This window comes from Scardinius erythrophthalmus (assembly GCF_964197995.2).
Source record: "Scardinius erythrophthalmus genome assembly, chromosome: 23".
Classification (NCBI taxonomy): domain Eukaryota; kingdom Metazoa; phylum Chordata; class Actinopteri; order Cypriniformes; family Leuciscidae; genus Scardinius; species Scardinius erythrophthalmus.
In genome coordinates this window covers 17332605-17352057 of record NC_138243.1, presented here as the reverse complement: position 1 = coordinate 17352057, position 19453 = coordinate 17332605, and the positions used below count along the sequence as shown (strand labels likewise).

Below are 19453 nucleotides of genomic sequence, written 5' to 3'. Positions count from 1 at the left end.
GGTTTATTCGTGGAAGCACAGTTCTATTTTGGCCCATCGACCGCACACTCTTTGATTTGGCGTTGGAAATATGCATGTGTTAGTTTGAAATTCCTCTCAACCTCCCAGAATATGACCATTTACAGCTCACGCAAAATTGGATTAAATTGACAAAATCACCTAATCGACTGAACATCTGTAGATGATTTCCCTTCCATTATTGTCAGATGGTTTATGGTGTAGGCTAGTGTTTAATTTCTGTTCTAAATCAGGCATATTGTATATACTGTATACTATATATTAAAGTTGGGTTAAAGCGCACAATAAAGTCACGGCTGATATTAACCAGACACTAAGCAGAAAGTCTTCACACTGTTTGGACTCTTTAAGAAAGAGGTCTAGAGATGGACGTTAAGCACAAAACCAGAGCTACCGTATCCAGAAGCAGAAGCCAGCTCAAACATCTCAATGATGTGTTTAAAGCTAGAGTGTGTTAGGTGGACTATAAATAAAAAAAAGAGGCCGCACACAGACTTCTCACAAACACACAATAATATTTCGCAGTCAGCAAACAGTCAGGCTGCCATATCAACCACAGGGGTGTGTTTATCCTGGGTGACCCTCGCTCGGGGTCTTGCTGATGACAGCAGTGCAGAGAGGTATAGCTGGAAAGGATCAAAAATGGATCCATGACAACAAATTTCTTCCCTGGTCTTCATACCAGCAAGTCAGCAAAAAACTTAATTCTCAAATTCCTTATAGAGAGTGCAGGAGCTAAACTGAGGAGAAAAACAGAGGATGAATAAAGCTGAAATTTATGTCAGACTGGAGCGGAAATTGTGTTTGACTTCTATGATGTTCTATGAACAAATTTATGTTAAAAAAGGACCAGCAAAGATGAATTATCCCTTGAAGCATCTAATATACTTAGAGCTAGCTAGCATCCCTATTAATCTCAGTGGTATTTTCTCAGCTGGCAAACATATTATATTATATTATGTTATGTTATATTATATTATATTATATTATATTATATTATATTATATTATATTATATTATATTATATTATATTATATTATATTATATTATATTATATTATATTATATTATCATTAAATTATACAGCTACTTTTGAATGGCCATCACTGGAGACACATCCATTTTGTCCACATAGTAATGGCATCCACCAGTAAAGACTAACTGCCTAAGCTAACCGGCCAAACTTTGTCCCCCTGGGTAATACCCTGTTTTGTTTTGTTTTCTGTGGTAATATTATGGTATCATCAGTATTATGCTATATACTATAATATTTCCATTGGATAACATCAATATTGTACAGAAACAGTACTTTTTCTGTTTGTAATCTCCACATCATTTGTTGTGGTGGGCTACTTTATGTCATGAATGATCTCCTATCCTCATCAAAGTTACCCAGCCACATTCAGGTAGCTTAAGATATTGTCTGGCATGTACATAATTAAATATTACAAATATGCATGGTATAAAACAGAACAGCTCTCTGACCTCGGTCACACGTCTCCAACCACAGGCTGTGAAGCGTGCAGCAGATCTACAGATGTTTTTCTCTTCTCCTCTCCTCTTCTCCAGGCTCTCTCTCCATCCTTAAACCTCTGGATCGTGAGGAGCAGGAGAACTACAATCTCACAATTGTCGCGGAGGATCATGGGATACCCCAACATTCCACCACTCAAGTTCTGTCTATACAAGTAATTGACGTAAATGATGAAGCACCGTGGTTTGAACGCAGTGAGTTTGAAGCCCAAATCAAAGAGAACCAGCCAGCAGGAACAAGCATTCTGAAGGTGTCCGCTTCAGACCGGGATCATGGTGAGTGATTTTTTTTTTATTATTATTCTGCAATAATCCATGTGTTAAATGTTCCTTTACTATTGAAAAGAATCACCTGCATTGTTGGGTATTTCAACCTTTCAGATATTCATGACCTGTGTCTGAAAACGTCTCAGGTTACGACTGTAACCTATGTTCCCTGAGAACAGGGAACGAGACACTACGTCAGAATGACGCTATGGGGAACGCCTCAGGCGTGACAGGTGTCTGAAATCAATATCAAATCACGGCAATCACATTGACCGGCGACAGCCCGTGAATCATTAACGTGAATGATTAACATGCGACCTGCAAGTATAAAAGGGCGCCTTGCAAACATGACAACATCCTATCGTCTGAAGGGACTGTTGCAGGCAGGCCCCGAGGCATGGCAGGAAGACGTAGTGTCTCGTTCCCTGTTCTCAGGGAACATAGGTTACAGTCGTAACCTGAGACGTTCCCTTTCGAAAGGGAACTCTACACTACGTCAGAATGACGCTATGGGGAACGATATACCAACGCCACCATGCTAAGGGGAGTGCATGCCAAAGGCAGTGACAACTGTCAGAACCGGCAATTCAAATGAACGCTAGTACCACTCACCCCCAGGTCACACTGAGCTGTCAGTGACAGCACTCCCTACGGTCATAGCCCAAGCTAAATGACACCACAGAAAACCTCCATAAACATAGTTTAGTGAAAGGTCTACCTGGGCCTGCTCAAGGGCCTAGGACCACAACTTCAACTTCTTAGAAGGGGTCCCTTCTAGGGAATGTGGCTAGGGAACCTGAGGGAACCCCAGCCAGTCACTATTCAGGGGAACGTGCCACCTGAAATGCCACCAGGCAGGCCTGACCTGGTGTCACCATATAAGACACTACAGTCTGGCCACTTCCTGTCTGTCCGAAGACAGAGCCTCTGGACACTTGCCTTTAGGAAGGCATCCAACCCGAGGGACTGCGAAGCAGGCAGTAAACCACTCGGACCGGATCTCAGAGACGGGATATCCTGGAGAGTATGACTCAGCATAGTGCTTTACAACCCTTGCCAGCGAGGGGAGTTTCTCTACTCGATCCACGGATCAACCCAGTGTTTGTGTTTCAAAACACTAAGGAGGCCTGTGAGGGCCTAAGGACTGATCTAACTGGGAGGCCTCATGAGAGGCCTACGACCGACTGATCAGACTCAGGAGACCACATACTCATACTGACCCTCAGTGAGGGGAGCATTAGATCTACCTGGTAGGCAACCAGGCTGTAGCAGGATAAAGAGGTTCCAGGAGGGAACCCGTAGCAGAGAATACAAACTTGAGTCGAGCCAGTGCGCAAGCTCACCTTCGGTAGCTGCCTGATAAGGTCTGCTAAACTGAAAGTAAGCGGCCACTAGCTTACAAAACCCAGCACCACAGTGAAACTACTCAGGGAGACCTGGAGAGGCCTACTACCTGACAACCACAGTATGTGGGAGCTCACCTTCAGAGAGGCCTGGTGAAGCCTACTATCTGATAACCACAAAACGTGGGAGCTCACTTTCAGAGAGGCCTGGAGAGGCCTACTACCTGACAACCACAGTATGTGGGAGCTCACCTTCAGAGAGGCCTGGTGAAGCCTACTATCTGATAACCACAAAACGTGGGAGCTCACTTTCAGAGAGGCCTGGAGAGGCCTACTACCTGAAAAACCATGCTCAGTGGAACACACAGTAAGTGGGAGCTAACCCTTCAAGGAGGCCTGGAGAGGCCTACTACATGACAACCACAGTATGTGGGAGCTCAACTTCAGGGAGGCCTAGTGAGGCCTACTACCTGATAACCACAGCGCATGGGAGTTCACTTACAGAGAGGCCTGGAGAGGCCTACTACATGACAACCACAGTATGCGGGGGCTCAACTTCAGGGAGGCCTAGTGAGGCCTACTACCTGATAACCACAGTGCATGGGAGTTCACTTACAGAGAGGCCTGGAGAGGCCTGCTACATGACAACCACAAAACGTGGGAGCTCAACTTAAGGGAGGCCTACTGAAGCCTACCACAGTACATGGGAGTTCGCTTACAGAGAGGCCTAGAGAGGCCTACTACCCATTACCAGAAAAACCACATTAAGTGGAAACTCAAAGTATGTTGGAACTCAACTCCAGGGAGGCCTGGTGAGGCCTACTACCAGAGAACCATGACATGAAGGAGCTTACTTTCAGGGAGGCCTGGAGAGGCCTACTACCTGAAAACCACAGCTGACATTGGGCCAGACTGGCATTCCAGTTGACTGTCTATGGGGCTTTGCCTTCAGGGAGGCCTTATGAGGCCTACTAACTGATAGTTCAACCTCAGGGCCACTTAGTACCACAGTATGAGGGATTTAGCCCTCAGGGAGGCCTAGTAAAGCCTACTACCTGACCCCCACAAAAAATGTGGGAGCCCATCTCCAGGGAGGCCTGAAGAGGCCTACTTCCTGAAACAGTCTAATCAGCTGGATGTGACTGCTGCTGGGGACTCGCCTAACAGGGAGGCCCGGTCGAGCCTACTAGCTGATAGCGAGTCTTTCTGCTACTTTAATGAACACTGCTGGAACCATACTAATAAAAAACTTTCCTAAAGTTTTGACCTAGTGTATGCTCCACAATGTTGTGACCCACCTCCGAGGAGGCCTGTTAAGACCTACTACTCGGTAGTGAGTCTTCTGCCCGAACTACCAGGGCCAACCAACGAAGGTGAGCTGGCCTAGGAGCCCTATCTTAGGGGCTACCCGGTCAAGGAGGCCTGCTGGGGCCTACTACCTAACTGTGCAGCCTTCAAGGCAGAAAAACTGTTACTACAGCACTTACAGCATCCTGGCACCTAATCACATTGCCAAAGGCAGTGTACTCAGCAAAAAGCAATACCCTCATAGCAGGGGAGTACAACATACGCCACTCTGCCTAGTGGAGGCCCCATTTTAAGGGCCTACCTACTAAATGCATGGGCATCAGCTCATGGCAATGCTCTGGCTTCAAGGGAGCGGAGTTCAAATACCGGAATGAAATGTAGTTAGAACTCCCTACTCACCCGGAGCCATCGTGGTGTGAGGTAGATAATACAGAGCTGAGAATGGATTACTCAAAACTACCCCGCGTTTAGTGGGGGAGAAACACCATATGCCCCTGAAATGTTAGACAGGGAGCGGGCCTGCAAGTGGCTCCAAAGGGTGACAGGGATTTGTCCTGTGCCCAGCCTGGGGAAGCGGAGCTTGCTTGCAAGCCAACCAACCTTCACCCATCGTTCGAGTGGTTCAGCTCAACGGGCTGAGTGGAGCCAGCTCTAGAGGCCTAAAAACAAGTAGCTCTGTTCGACAGGGTCTGGCAAACTATCACATCGCAGAGCGAAAGACAGCCTGACCCGCCTGAAGGATCATACCTCAACTACCACCCTGCATTACTCTATCACCCCTGAATGCAGTGAAAGGGGCGGGCCTTGGCCAACAACTCCCATTTAAGGGAGGAGGCTGAAATCTAGGGGAGGAAGCCTAACACATAATGAATGCGGCAGCTATACTTAGCAGAACGCCTCCAACATCCCAAACATAGCCTAGGCCAGCTACAGAGGCGGCCCGGGTTAGGGCCGACCCATAAGCATAGATCTACCTGAGGGCTCAGAGGAGCCAAAGCCAACTTGATTGAGAGGCTGTGAAACACTCAACCTACTGACACCTTACAGAGCTCAGGGGAGCGAAGTACTCAGGATACAAATGTCACAAACTGATAGGTAAGACATAAGATCTATCTGAAGCGCCAGCGTCAGTCTAAACCTAAACAAAAAAGCTTTTTTTTTTTTTTTTTTTTTAGGAAGACCAACTACTCTACCCCTGGGTGGCTAATAGCCCTGAGGCTAAACAGAAATGAGCGGCGGCCCACCACGCATAAAAAATGTTATGACCGGAAGGCCATCACACACTCAGCACGGAAGCCAAATCTTCTTTGAGCTTCTCCCTAATTCGTTCCAGCCACCAACTGAGGGGAGGCTTCAGGGCCCTGAAGTCCAAAACTTACTTTACCTTATTCCTCCTTGCCAGTACGACTCCCTAGGTCTATACAGGGAACGAGGTCTGTAGAGAAATAAATGTCAGTGTTATTTGTACACACAGATATTCTTAAAAGACCAATCAGCTCACCTGCGGCATGCGGAGTGAAGACTCCACCAGAGATTCACAAAAACCTGGGGTCCACCACTTTTACATGCCTAAAAGAGGCGCTCACACTAATCAAGCCAAGGCGGGCCAACAGAACATAGTTCTATCATGGGCCCAGCCCCAGGCCTGATGTAGCAAGAACGCCTGGGGAGTCAGGAAGAGAGAGAGGGCTGGTAGAAAAAGGCCCTCCAGGGAGATCAACCCTTACTCACGCTGTGTGCGCTTGCGCTGGATGACCTCCCTTAGATCCCTCTTCTTGCGGGAGGCTCGCCTTCTCTGTGTCCTACTCCTCCATGGAGGGGGCGCACGAGAGGCGACACTGGACCTCTGGTCCTGTCTACGGTCCTCGGACCGAGAGGGACCAGGGCCTCCCGTCTGCCTGGGCTTGGACCCGGATCTCAGCGGTATACATGTTTCAAAAGCAGCTGAGCGTGCCTTCGCCTCTCTAAACTTCCCAACCACCGTCATCCACGGAGGTGCCAAAAAGCTTAGAAGGCGAAACTGGTGAATTGAGGAGAAAAGGATTTCTCTTTCTCCCCGATATCAGCCATGTTAAGTCACAGATGCCTCTCCGTGGCCACCATCGCTGCCATCGATCAGCCGATCGCGGCAGCAGGCCCGGAGAGACAAAACTGTGGTTCGACGCAGCTCAGCAACCGCCTCAGGGGACAGCCCCGCCCCCTGGTCGAGATCCCACAGCAGGTCAGCCTGGTAAGCTTGCAGCACCGCCATGGTATGGGGAGCAGCGCCGGCCTGACCTGCTGCCGTGTATGCTCTGCCATTCAAACGAGCTGATACTTTAAGCGGTTTGGATGGCAGGGTTGGAGCTTTAAGTGTCGACACCCGCCCAGACACGAGATATTTTGTGAACGTCTCGTCAATCGGCGGTATCGACACATACCCATGCTTCCCGATCCACTCAACATCAGCGAAATCACCCCGCTGATGTCAGTGAATATGAGCAGAGCATGGGTTCTTCCAAGCCCTCTCGATCTCAGTATGGAGATCAGGAAGGAAAGGAAGGCTCACCTGAGCTGGTGCCATATGTTCAGGGAGAAATCGATCGTCAAGCCTGCCGCGAGCGATCTCTCCCTGAGCGCGCCGCCATGGCAACTGAAGTTTGTCGGCGGCGCGCCCCATATCAACCACCAGCTCAGCATACACGGGGCAGGATGGCTGACGAGGCTCTGGATCTAATGCATCCTCATCAGCCATTTCTTGCCCGTCCTGAAGAGCACTCTCTGCAGTACCAGTAGGAGAAACGTCTCCGTCATCCACCTGCAACACGCTCTCGTCAGTCGATGACGCATCTGAGAGGGTTTTTTTTTTTTTTTATTTGCACAGGACGCTCCCTCGAGAGCGTCCCGTGCGTGCTCTTCACTCAGACAGAAAATGCACATTTCATGTGTGTCACCCGGCAACAAAAACCTTGGGCACGGGTCAACACATATAATGAAATTCTTACCTTAGGACTTGCCTTAAGTGTGCGCTTCATTTTCTAATTGCCGTTAATGCTTGACATTAAGACCAGACAAAACAGTCCCTGAAGACGAAAAGATGTTGTCATGTTTGCAAGGCGCCCTTTTATACTTGCAGGTCGCATGTTAATCATTCACGTTAATGATTCACGGGCTGTCGCCGGTCAATGTGATTGCCGTGATTTGATATTGATTTCAGACACCTGTCACGCCTGAGGCGTTCCCCATAGCGTCATTCTGACGTAGTGTAGAGTTCCCTTTCGAAAGGGAACTTTGCCATCTGGTTAAAGCAGTTATGTTGAGTTGCAGTGAGGGCAGTGTTTTTTTTTACTCTTCCTGTGGAGGGTATGTGGGACTCATTCTCAGCCTCCTGGGTTTAGTGAAAGAGTATGAAAGAGAGATTGTAAAGACATTTTTCAGGAAGCATTAATTGAGCAAGCAGGTGCTCGTGCCAAAGCTTGCTAACTTTGCACGCAATCTGGCACTCGTGTGTCTTTAGTCCATGCTTAACACTTGTGTGGACCACTACTAATGAAACCGGTCTTAAATCCGAGATGAAAAGGTTTGAACCTGAATATTTTGACATTTGACATTGCACTTCTGTTTTAATTCAAATCAGGTCGTTCACAACTTCTTTTACATCTTCTAACTCAGAATGAAAGGAAAGAGGTTTTGGTTGATTGTTACCAGTCACAGGCTGTGTTTGGAATAGCATTCTTATATACTACACATACTAATAATTGATCTGACTGCCAAAAGATATTTTTACACAAATTCTAAATAAAAATTCCACAAATATGTCAAGGTTTTGGTAAGGGATGAGGTGAGGACTCAAAGATGCAGAGAAATAAGCTTTTGTTGTTATAAAGAATAAAACAAAAAAATTAATCCTTCTTACAAAACATGCTTTCGTCTTAACCTGATCACTATGGTAAGCCTATTATAAGTGTTTATAGACCTAACGGGATGGTTTTCGTGGGAAATTACGTTACATTCGTCACCCGTCTGTGCATGTCTTGTCATATCCGTAAATAGAGAAAATTTGCTCTGGCTACTGTGTGGGAGTGGCATAGGTTAGTTGTCACAACGAGTGAGAAAGTTGACATGGGGCCCGTTAAATCTCAAACCTCAGAGGATTCACACATTTTTTTATAAAGAAAATGCCTAACAGAGGAGTGTTTGCTGGCAAAATGAGACTGAGACAGAGCTCGTAATAAAATGAGAATCAACACTGGCTTGGCGTGAGATGTTGAGAACTGAGGGATTTGAAATGTTGTAAAAGCGATGCAGAGATGTTTATATTACTCAACAGGTGAATAAGGTATTTTATTGAATAGATAAATTTCCATATGTAGCTCTCTAACAGAGTTCATAGTAAAGCATTATCTATTGCGCTGGAATTTAATGTCTTCAGCTAGTCAGCTTAAGATATTTTCCATCTAAACTGGTTATATCTCTTAAGCCTAGTAGTGAATGTTTTATGAGCAGTAGGATAACCATTGTTCTGTTTTGTTTTTTCTTTTAAAAAGTTACGTAGTGTAACTTTTAAATAATACATTTTGTAAATGTAATTTATTGTCAATCTCTTAGCTCATAACTGGAAGCCATTCACATGTAACCTAGTGAGATCATGTGGCAACAATGTAGTATACTTTGAAAGGTTTCACTTACTAAAAGATAGTAGGCAGCATGCAGTGTTTACTGTGCAGTGTTCAGTAGATAGATAATAAGCTAGTATTCGATTATGATCAGAATTATTGATTATATATTTCTGTTTTTGTTGCAGGCACGAATGGCTTAGTGATTTACGGTGGTCTGACTGAGGATGGATTCACAATTAATCCAGAGACGGGTGTGATATCTGTCACTCAGGTTCTAGATAGGGAACTTCAGGACCACTACACTGTAACAGGTACATAAACACAGCCAGGATCTGCACATAATATGGTTGAAACAGTGTTATTTTAGTATTATTTATATACTATTATTGTATTTTTTTGTGTCTGTTTAGCTTTAATTTAATGTAATTTAACTTAAACGAAAATTCAAAAATGTTGCTTTGGCAACTAACTGAAATAACTAGTTTTTATAAAGTTTAAATTGTAAACTGTGTAAAATTTTTCATTTTATTTGATTATTTTAATGGTAATGATGATTTCAATTACCGAAACGTTTTTAATAGTTTAGTTTTAGTTAACAATAACAACACTGGCCTGAAAAAGTATTATGTGCTACTATAAAATATAATTTTATATAATTATAATTTATAATATTATCAAAACTTATACTAAACTTAATAACCCTCTTTATATCTTGTGAATATGATAGTGTATGCAAAAGATGGAGGAATACCCCCTAACTTTGCCAAGGCTAAAGTACACATCACGGTGCTGGATGAGAATGATAATGCTCCTGCTTTCGGGCGGCAGCATTACAGTCTGGAAGTGCCTGAGAACCAAGAGCCCGTGGAGCTTTTCAGCCTCAAAGCCACAGACCTGGACACCGGAGAGAGTGGACGACTGAATTATAAGATCACTGGTAAAACTTTTTTTTTTTTTATTCTGTACAGAGGAATCTGTAGAAGAAGAGCTTTTACAGTGGATTACAAACCAGATTTGCATTTTTTAATTATCTTCGGTCAAGGCACGTTACTGTTTTTGCTCACATTGCAGACTTGTTTCTTATAAAAACAAGACCCACTCTGCTTGATTATGAACAAATGTTTTGTCTGTGTGTTTCCATTCTAGCTGGCGACCCAGATGGTGACTTTCGACTTGTCGGTTCCTCTGGAGCTCTGTCTACTTCAAAACCTCTGGACCGAGAGCGGAAGAACAGTTATTCCTTGGAAGTGGTGGTTCAAGATCATGGCAGCCCTTCACTGAGCAGCACTGCCACTCTGGAAATCTCAGTCCTTGATGTAAACGACAACAGCCCCAAGTTTGGCAGCAGTAGCTACACCGTCGATGTCTCAGAAGATGCTGCTGTAGGTTTTGGGGTGTTGGATGCAAAGGCCACAGATGTGGATGAGGGCGAAAATGGGCAGATCTTATACTTCCTTAGCCAAGAAGCTAAAGGTGCATTTACAGTGCATCCAGACACGGGGCGGATCACTACCACAGCACCTCTGGACAGAGAGAAAAGAGCTTCTTACACCTTCCAAGTGTATGCTATTGACCTTTCACCCGCCGCACCTCGCAACGCCACAGCCCAGGTAACCGTTACCATACTGGACGTCAACGACAATGCACCATTCTTCATCCAGGACCCACTGATTATCAACGTGTCCAGTGGTAGTGTGTCCACGCATCAGGTGGTGGCCACAATGAGAGCAGAAGATAAGGACTTTGGAGCCAATGGGTCGGTGTTTTACCGCTTTGCTATGCCAGTCCGAGGATTTTCTATTAACTCGCTAACAGGGGAGATCCAGACCACAGAGAAGCTGCAGACCCTCACGCAAACCCAACGCACCCTCATAGTGGAGGCTATGGACCAAGGCAGCCCTCCTCAGTCTTCTCTAGGTGTGGTGATGGTCTATGTGAAGGAGGAAGATTACAAGGGCATTCGATTCTCTCGCAACGCCAGAGATGTTAGCTTACAAGAGAATGCAGCTAAAGGTACGAAGGGAATTTACAGCAAAAGATTTGGTGTGCTATTATTCTGGAAGATTTTAATTGTTACACAAAGCAAGAAATTGTTCCTTGCTGTCCATTTCATGGAAAAAAGGAATGAAGACATTATCATGTTATAAAATAAATCATTTGTCAGCATCAACCCTATTTTACTTTCTTAATACATGTTGCTGGTGGTATTGTGCACCATTCAGTGAATGTTATTCCCAAAAGAAATACAAATTCTTTGCAATCGTTCATTAAAATGTAATGATTTTTGCGTTTCAGCTGATGTCATCACGGGCATGCACAGTTATGACCGGGGAAAATGATGTTACATTTTTTGAAAATAATTTTGTAATATAGATATTAATGTATTAAATATGAATGTAATATAGGTGATGGCAATAATACCAAATTATAGAACTGGAAATATTTATATATTGTCCCACTGGGACAGAGATGCAACTTTTTGTGAACCAGTCAATTCCAGATGGATAATACTTGGTCCCACCATTCTTCTTTACTTAATTTGTTGATGTCCTGTTTTGCTCAGAAACAAAACACATTACAAAAATAAAATGGGTTGAAAATTCCACTTCATACTGACTTTGAAAATAAGTATCTTGTATGTGATGTATCTTCTTACAGGTTAAACAGTGCATTGCAAAACTATACAGGCCTCCATTGTCGCTCTTTTATTACAAATCCTACACTAAAAGTTAGTCTCTGTGCAATTGTCATTTCCAAGTACTGGCATGAGGCAGTTGAAAACTTTTGCAATGAACTGCATGGTGAAAACTGCAGCATTGTATTTCAGCACTCGCAGGCACAGTCAGTTTTGTGAAGCATTGAAAGCCAATCCATCAGTTTAAGTGAGTTTGGCAGAAGAGTATTGAGGGTTTTTTTTGTGTGAATTTTTCCCCACAGGCACTGCAGTCGCCCAGGCTCAGGCTCAGCACCCTGACGGCACCCGAGACGGCATCACTTACACCATCTTCAGTGGGAACAAATACCGTTCCTTCAGCATTAGCTCAAGTACAGGTCAGATAGGAACTTTTGACAAGATTTTGACAAAATGCATACAAAAAATAATCAGAAAGATGTTAAACAATATTTCTTATTAACAATGGCAGTCAGTTGACCTACTTCAATGCATTATTGGTGCTTTCATAGGTGAAATCTGGGTACAGAGCTCAAATGGCCTGGATTTTGAGGACACTCCAAGACTCCGCCTAGTGGTGAAGGCTGAAACTACATCCTCAAGCTCCTTCATGGCTGTCAACCTGATTCTTCAGGATGTCAACGACAACCTCCCCCGATTCCAGCTGCAGAACTATGTGGCTTATATGCATGAAGCACAGGGCTATGATTTTCCAATTCTTCAGGCAAGGGGTCTTCTACTTTTTTGTACTTCTAAAAGGTTACATGTAATTGAAAACACATTGGAAAAGACGTGAATATTCTACAAACAACTTTCCAATCATACATAGTAACTTTTTGCCATACTAGCCAATCGTAAGTGAATTGAGAAAATGTACTGTAGCTGTCATGAAACTTTTTTTTAACCATATTATAATGGAATTATTTACCGGTTTTTCCCTCACATATTTCTTACTTTACATCAGCGAGTGTCAGATTTAAACTATGTATGGCAAGAGTTCATTTTGGACTGTCTGTTTGATTAACCTGTTTTTGTATGAATTAGGTTATGGCAGAGGATGTTGACCAAGGTCAGAATGGTCAGGTGACTTACTCCATTGAGTCTTCGAGTCAAAGTGGCCTTTTCAAAATTGACCCTCTGACCGGCAGCATCACGACCGCGGCCATAATGGACAGGGAAATCTGGAAACAGGCACAGTGAGTGTATATTATGTGTACTGCGCTTGTTCGGCCGATGAAGTCATTGCTCTGCAGGTCTTTAATTTCCCTCTGTTCTGTGGAATGTAACTGTCCTCTCCAGCGTCATTTAGTTTGTGTGTGATGTGTTCAAGCCCTCGTAGTTTTACCTCATGTGTTTTGTTTCTAAAATGTTCCCCTACCCGTATAAAGTGGTGTGTTTTTAATTTACTACATTTTTGGTCTGTTAGAGCTTTTGGATTGTTGCACAAATATTTTTTCCAAAAATAGAAGACATCTTTTGTTCTCTCTCTTGATCTAAAAAAACTGAACAGAAACATCTCTCACGTGATATAAGTCAGAAAATAATTATCTAACCTTTTATTTTATCTCGTTTGCATCAGGTTGGTGATAAAAGCCACTGATCGTGGTAGCCCCAAGCTAGTAGGCACTGCCACCATCACAGTGATTATTGTCGACCTCAACGACAACAGTCCTACCATCCCAGTGCCACGGGAAATTAGAGTGCCAGAGAGTAAGTGAACTAACTGGTGACCTTTGACCCTTTATCTTGAAAGACTAAATTACAAGCACCTAAAAGACAAGACTTTTATTACTGCACATGTATCTGAACGTTGTGTCCCTGCTTCCCTCTTCCAGACTCTCTTATCGGCACTGAGATCACCCTGGTTACTGGAAATGATGTGGATTCTGGCCCAGTGCTGTCTTACTCTTTGCAGCTGGATGCTCCATCACAGGGAAAATTTGATATCCATCGTTACAACGGCCGTGTGTCTCTGACAGCACCACTGGACTTTGAGGAGAGGACATGGTACACATTGACTATTCGAGCTTCAGATTCAAAGCATCAGAGTGAAGCCAATTTAACTGTGCTGGTGGAGGACATAAATGATAATGCACCTACATTTACACAAGATCTATATCAGGTAACTTTTTCTTTCTACCATTTGAAGTATTTTAAAAGGAGTGACAATTTGTATCTTGTTTTATTAGGATTGATGTAGGTTTATTGGCTTTGTTCTTCTTTTGTTAACTGTGTGAGAAAAAGGGTTTGACTCTCATGGATTAGGATGGAAAAATAACTTGAGTCACATACATTTATCCCAGAATAAATGTACATGCTTCCATTCGCACCAGTAAAAAGTATGCAGTCATTTATGATTGCATTTGTTCGTTTACCAGATGCTTTTATTCAAAATGACATCGCTGTGGATACAGGAAAAAGCATGCCAAATAACAGCTTTGTTGTTGCTTTTGGTTTCTAGGTAACACTTCCAGAACATTCTCCACCAGGCAGTCCTGTTATCACAGTAACAGCAACAGATCGAGATTCAGGAGAAAATGGAAAGGTCACCTATCGAGTATTGTCTTCAACGAGGGACGGATTTTACATTGATCCTAAAAATGGTATAAGCTTTATACTAAATATATTAGTGGCATTTACTCATGTATATTCTATTTATAACAAATAGCATCTTGCAACAAATAAATTGTTTATAATAAGTGCAATTAGTAGTGGATGATATGTGCATAAAGTGGTGGGTTGAGTAAATAAAAAGCATCTACTTATAGGTTCAGCTACTTGCATGTAGTTTAAATAGCCACTGCCAATAGTTTTAACATATAGTAAACTATATAGCATTAACATTGTAGTAAAAGCACTTCCCATTTCTTTCTAGGTACACTTTTCATCAGACAGAAAGCAGAATTTGACCCAGAGCAGCCCTCTGTGAGTGTAGTCGTCGAAGCTCGTGATGGAGGATCTCCACCTCTATCATCTTCTGCCACGGTCCAAGTTCAGCTGATGGACGTCAATGATAATGCCCCCATATTCCATCAGTTGGAGTACAAAGCCACAGTGTCTGAGGACCAGCTACCTGGAGCCACTATCCTGACCTTAGAGGCAGTAGATGGAGACCTATCTCAGGAAAACTCTGGTTTTGATTTTGCAATCGCCAGTGGGAATGTTGGAAATGCTTTCCAGATTGAGAGTAGCGTTCGTTTCATAGAGGGCCATGGCTTCCAGACTGTAGGAACCCTGATCCTGGCGGAGCGACTGGATTTTGAGGCGCTATCACGCTATAACCTTACCATTGCGGTCTCGGACCGTGGTGTTCCCCAACGCAGCTCCAGCGTACCAGCCATCATCACAGTCACTGATGTGAATGACAACCCTCCTGTCTTTGGCAGAGCTGAGTACTTAGTGGCTTTGAGTGAAGGGGCAGCTGCTGGTACAGAATTCTTACGTGTGACTGCAACTGATCCCGATTCAGCTCCCTATGCAGAGGTCCAGTACAGCATCAGCTCTGGAGATGAGATGAAACTCTTCTCTGTGGATCAGTGGACTGGGGCACTGAAGCTTCAAAGACCTTTAGACAGAGAGAGCCGAACTTCCCATGTGGTTATAGTACAAGCTTCAGATGGCCATGGTCATTTTGCCTTGGCTCCTATTAATGTAGAGGTAAAGGACATTAATGACAACAGACCTTACTTTCCCATTGCTACATTAACGGCCAGTGTCCGTGAGAACCAGCCACCCAACTCTGCCGTGACTGTGTTACATGCAATCGATTATGACACAGGAGTTTATGGACAGCTGAAGTATTTTTTGATGGACCACTCCAGCCTAGGAAAAGACCTCTTCTTGGTAGATCAGAACTCTGGTGAAGTTCGTACCAGGCAGATATTTGATTTTGAGAAGGTAAACTCATTTAACTTCATTGCTTTGGCTGTGGATGCAGGCAACAACTCAGCTACAGTCACAGTGCAGGTCTACGTCACAGGGGAGGATGAGTATGACCCAGTTTTCACATCTTCAGACTTGTCCTTTGAGGTACCAGAGGGAGCCAAGAAAGGTCAGAGCATTGGGCAAGTACAGGCCAAAGATGAGGATGGTGGGATGGATGGCATTGTACTGTACTCCTTCCCCAATTCCTCTCCTTACTTCGATGTGAATAAGACCACTGGTGTAATCTACCTAAAGATGGACAGCTCTGGCAGCTCAAGTGGTGGAAGTCGCTCGAAGAGGGAAACCCGCCTAATGACTATGGATGTTACCGCACACAGCCCCCTTGAAACATCGAGAGTAGCTTCTGCTCAGCTAACCATTGATGTCACCAACACATCCTTTGGTCTCGCAACAGACTTTAATGTCCTCCTTGTGAGCATAATTGCTGCCTCTCTTGGAGTAATAGTCTTGTTAGTCATAATTGCTGTGGCCCTTTATCTAGTAAGATCAAAGCGCAAGAAGAAAGGACAAGACACAGGGAATAGTACTGTATCTTCAGGCACAGCTTTGCAAAACTTGGATGAGTCTAAACCCGCAGGGGGCGACAGGATCTATCATCAAGCACTTCCTGGATATGCAGGTGTTGAAGAAGGAACAGGTGGAGGCTCCTATACCCGAGGAGGATCCTTAGATCCTTCTCACTCCAGTGGACGGGGATCTGCCGAAGCGGCAGAGGATGATGAAATCCGGATGATCAATGAGTACCCAAGAGTTGCAAGCATCACCTCCTCAATGCAAGAGCACATCTCTGCCAGGGGCCCTGATTCAGGTATCCAACAGGATGCAGACCAACTCTCTGATATTTCTTGTGAACCAGGGCCACTTGATGCAAGCCAGTGGTTCAAAAATAAGAAATTGGGGAGCATCAGTGGGAGTCTCAGTGGTACCCTACTGTCTGGTCAGCTCCCAGTCTATAGAGATGAAGGTGGGGGCTACCTTGGAGTAGGTCGTGGGTTGAATATTTCCCATCCAAAAGATTATGCTTTCCCTGAGGATGGAAAACCCTCAGTTGATGGCTCCCTCACAGCCATAGTGGCAAGTGACGAGGAACTGCGAGGCAGCTACAACTGGGACTACCTTCTCAACTGGTGCCCTCAGTTCCAACCCTTAGCCAGTGTCTTCACAGAGATTGCCAGACTAAAAGATGAGAGCTTACCTCCCAACAACCCACGTAGACCTTTCCAACCCAAAGTCAAGACAGACCCCAAGCCAAGAATTGACCCTCCACCCCTCATTACCTCAGTGGCTCACCCAGGGGCCAAATCTGTCCCACCGAAACCCGCCTTAGCACGGACGTTCCACCACTTAGCATCGCTAAGGCGTTCACCTATAAGCCACGAGGGTTCCATCTCCTCAGCAGCGATGTCTCCCAGTTTCTCCCCTTCTCTGTCCCCACTTGCTGCACGGTCCCCAGCCGTCTCCCCATTCGGGGTCACTCAAGGTCCCTCAGCCTCCATCATCAGCACCACAGAGCACTCTCTGGAGCACAGTGATGAGGCTGAGATGAGAATTTAATGCGACATTGCACTCCATTTTGTGGAGGCCGTTTTATGTCTTTTGATAAGACATTATATTAGTCACTCTTAGCAATGTTGCATACCTGAAAAAGGCAGCATGAAGAATCAGTCGCTAAGCCATGATGGGGACGCAGGTGTCTGGTAACTGAAAGGGTAAAAACATTGTGTGGCGACATTACCCTTCTTCAGAGCCACCGCAGTGTTGATGTGAAGTGAGTTATGTGTTGCTTTGTTTTGTCTCGCTGGCTGGCCAGGGAGGCAAGACGTGGACTGCTCCTTTTGTTTGTTTCTTTTTATATTGATGACTCAAACTGCTTTGAAACTCCAGTGTTATGTTAAGTCCATCCAAAATAGCTGCTATTGTCATACTTTGTAGGCCGCAATGAGAACTCTGTAGAAACTCAAACTGATGTCACTATATTTGTTCATTACCAGGAGATGTTATTTTTTCTTTCTTTTGTATTTTAAAAAAATGCTAATCAGTTTCATTTATGTTTTTTATGAAGGACTTCCCATTGCTTTGAGAGAAGGAGTTCTTACATTTTAGTGACATTTTTTGTATGTATATTTATATGTATGCTAGCCATAATAAGTGTATTATCATTGTATAGTGTCTAGGATCACCATACTGTGCGGTTGTGAAAATTGTGACACTTGTAATGTGAATGATTGGAAGATTGTTGTATTTTATTATTTATAAAGAGAAAGGCTGAAAGTGTTGAAACTTCCAATGTTGCATAGTGTTGTATTATAGGCTTTTTCAAGTTGTATTGTCCTTTGCCCTTTGAACTAGATTGTTAGCATCTTAGCTAATTTATTGAAGAAAAAAAAAAAAAAAAAAAAAAAGGACCATACTTTTTCGGCTCATCTGGAGACCTTTCGAGAAATTGGTGAAACTTCAAAGACTCTTCTGTATATAAATGGGTTTCTTCCAAAGCAGCAGCTCTCTCACACTGTTTCTATGCTGCTTTTTCTGACAATAAAAAAAGTTTTGTATAGTCTACATAACTTACGGTTGGGTCGTTAGTAAATTTAGAGTGAAAAAACTTTTGGCCCATCATCTAGGATGTAGTTTATTCACCTTTCAGAGTAAGTCACTAGACAATGGACCTTCTTTTGTAATACACAGTGGATGTTTTCTGTTTTGAAAAGAAGCTTCTGAAGTGCCCTGCATTTTTTTTTTTTTTTTACAATCTCGATGGAAAGAGATTTAAGCATTTGAATGACCAGAGGGGCTGTTTTGCTACCTGGTGCATGCCTGATACCGCCACTGCCTCAAGTGTAACTGGACCCTGTTTAGCACTCAGAACAAATGCAACTCAAAGAGGGGTCTGACATTTTTGAAGTCTGTCTTGCACAATTCATTTTAAAAGTTGACATTTAATTGTCTCATATTCTGGAAAACAACAGATTCCAAGATGGCTGCCTACATTCCAGCAGCAGTACAGTTTAAATCATCTGTACATATTTAAATCAAATATTAAATTCCTACTGATTTCTTTTGTCAAACCTGAGTCTTCTGTCTTCCTTCCTCCAAGCTCAAATCAAAACACGGATGGGGAGTTTCAAAGTAACTGAAGCGTAGCAAAAAGCAAAAGGGAAACAGGAGGGGTCAGAGTCAAATTTGTCCTTCATTAAAAAGCAATTTGAAAGGATACAGTATGTTCCAAAAACCTAGACTAAAGCCTGGCCTCAGGCTGTGTATAGCTAGACACAGGGTGTGCCCGTTTTAAAATCTCAGCCATTAAGAAACATTTTCATGAATGTCCAAAAAAAAAAAAAAAAATGCATATTAACATTTATGCACCATATGAATTAACTCAAATAGCTATGACTGATTATATTTGCTATAATTGTACAGTATCATGTAGACATTTTAAAAGGAAATCACTCATAAGTACTCATGTCATCATATCATCACATCAACCCCCTTCTGTTTTTAAATGAGTACATAATATACCTATCCATATGCAATGCACAAAAATACAGGAAAATGTACATCTCTGTATCTTATTTACGCATAAATGCTTCATTTTAGGATATCTTTTGAGGATACTGCCCCAGTAACAAGCTGTTGTGTAATATTTTTTTTGACAGTGTATATGAAACTGAAGCACACCTTAGATGCTCTCACATTCTGCCTTTGTTTCTACCGTATTGAGTTTTCTCATCCCCTGTTGTGAAGTTGGTTTTGGCTGAGATTCCGCTCTCCTCC

The 19453-nt window shown here is 43.6% G+C and overlaps 1 protein-coding gene across 1 annotated transcript in view; it reads left to right on the top strand.

Moving 5' to 3' along the window:
• The window catches only part of dchs1b (dachsous cadherin-related 1b), a 105988-nt gene extending 86987 nt beyond the window's left edge, over window positions 1-19001 (top strand). The window contains exons 11-21 of the mRNA XM_081354350.1: window positions 1587-1826; window positions 9252-9377; window positions 9794-10003; window positions 10213-11079; window positions 12004-12117; window positions 12250-12461; window positions 12782-12933; window positions 13317-13447; window positions 13573-13859; window positions 14199-14340; window positions 14613-19001. Of these exons, the coding sequence (XP_081210476.1) occupies window positions 1587-1826; window positions 9252-9377; window positions 9794-10003; window positions 10213-11079; window positions 12004-12117; window positions 12250-12461; window positions 12782-12933; window positions 13317-13447; window positions 13573-13859; window positions 14199-14340; window positions 14613-17236 (5105 nt within the window). The 3' untranslated portion in view covers window positions 17237-19001. The remainder of the gene's footprint in view (window positions 1-1586; window positions 1827-9251; window positions 9378-9793; window positions 10004-10212; window positions 11080-12003; window positions 12118-12249; window positions 12462-12781; window positions 12934-13316; window positions 13448-13572; window positions 13860-14198; window positions 14341-14612) is intronic.
• The last annotated feature ends 452 nt before the right edge of the window (window positions 19002-19453 follow it).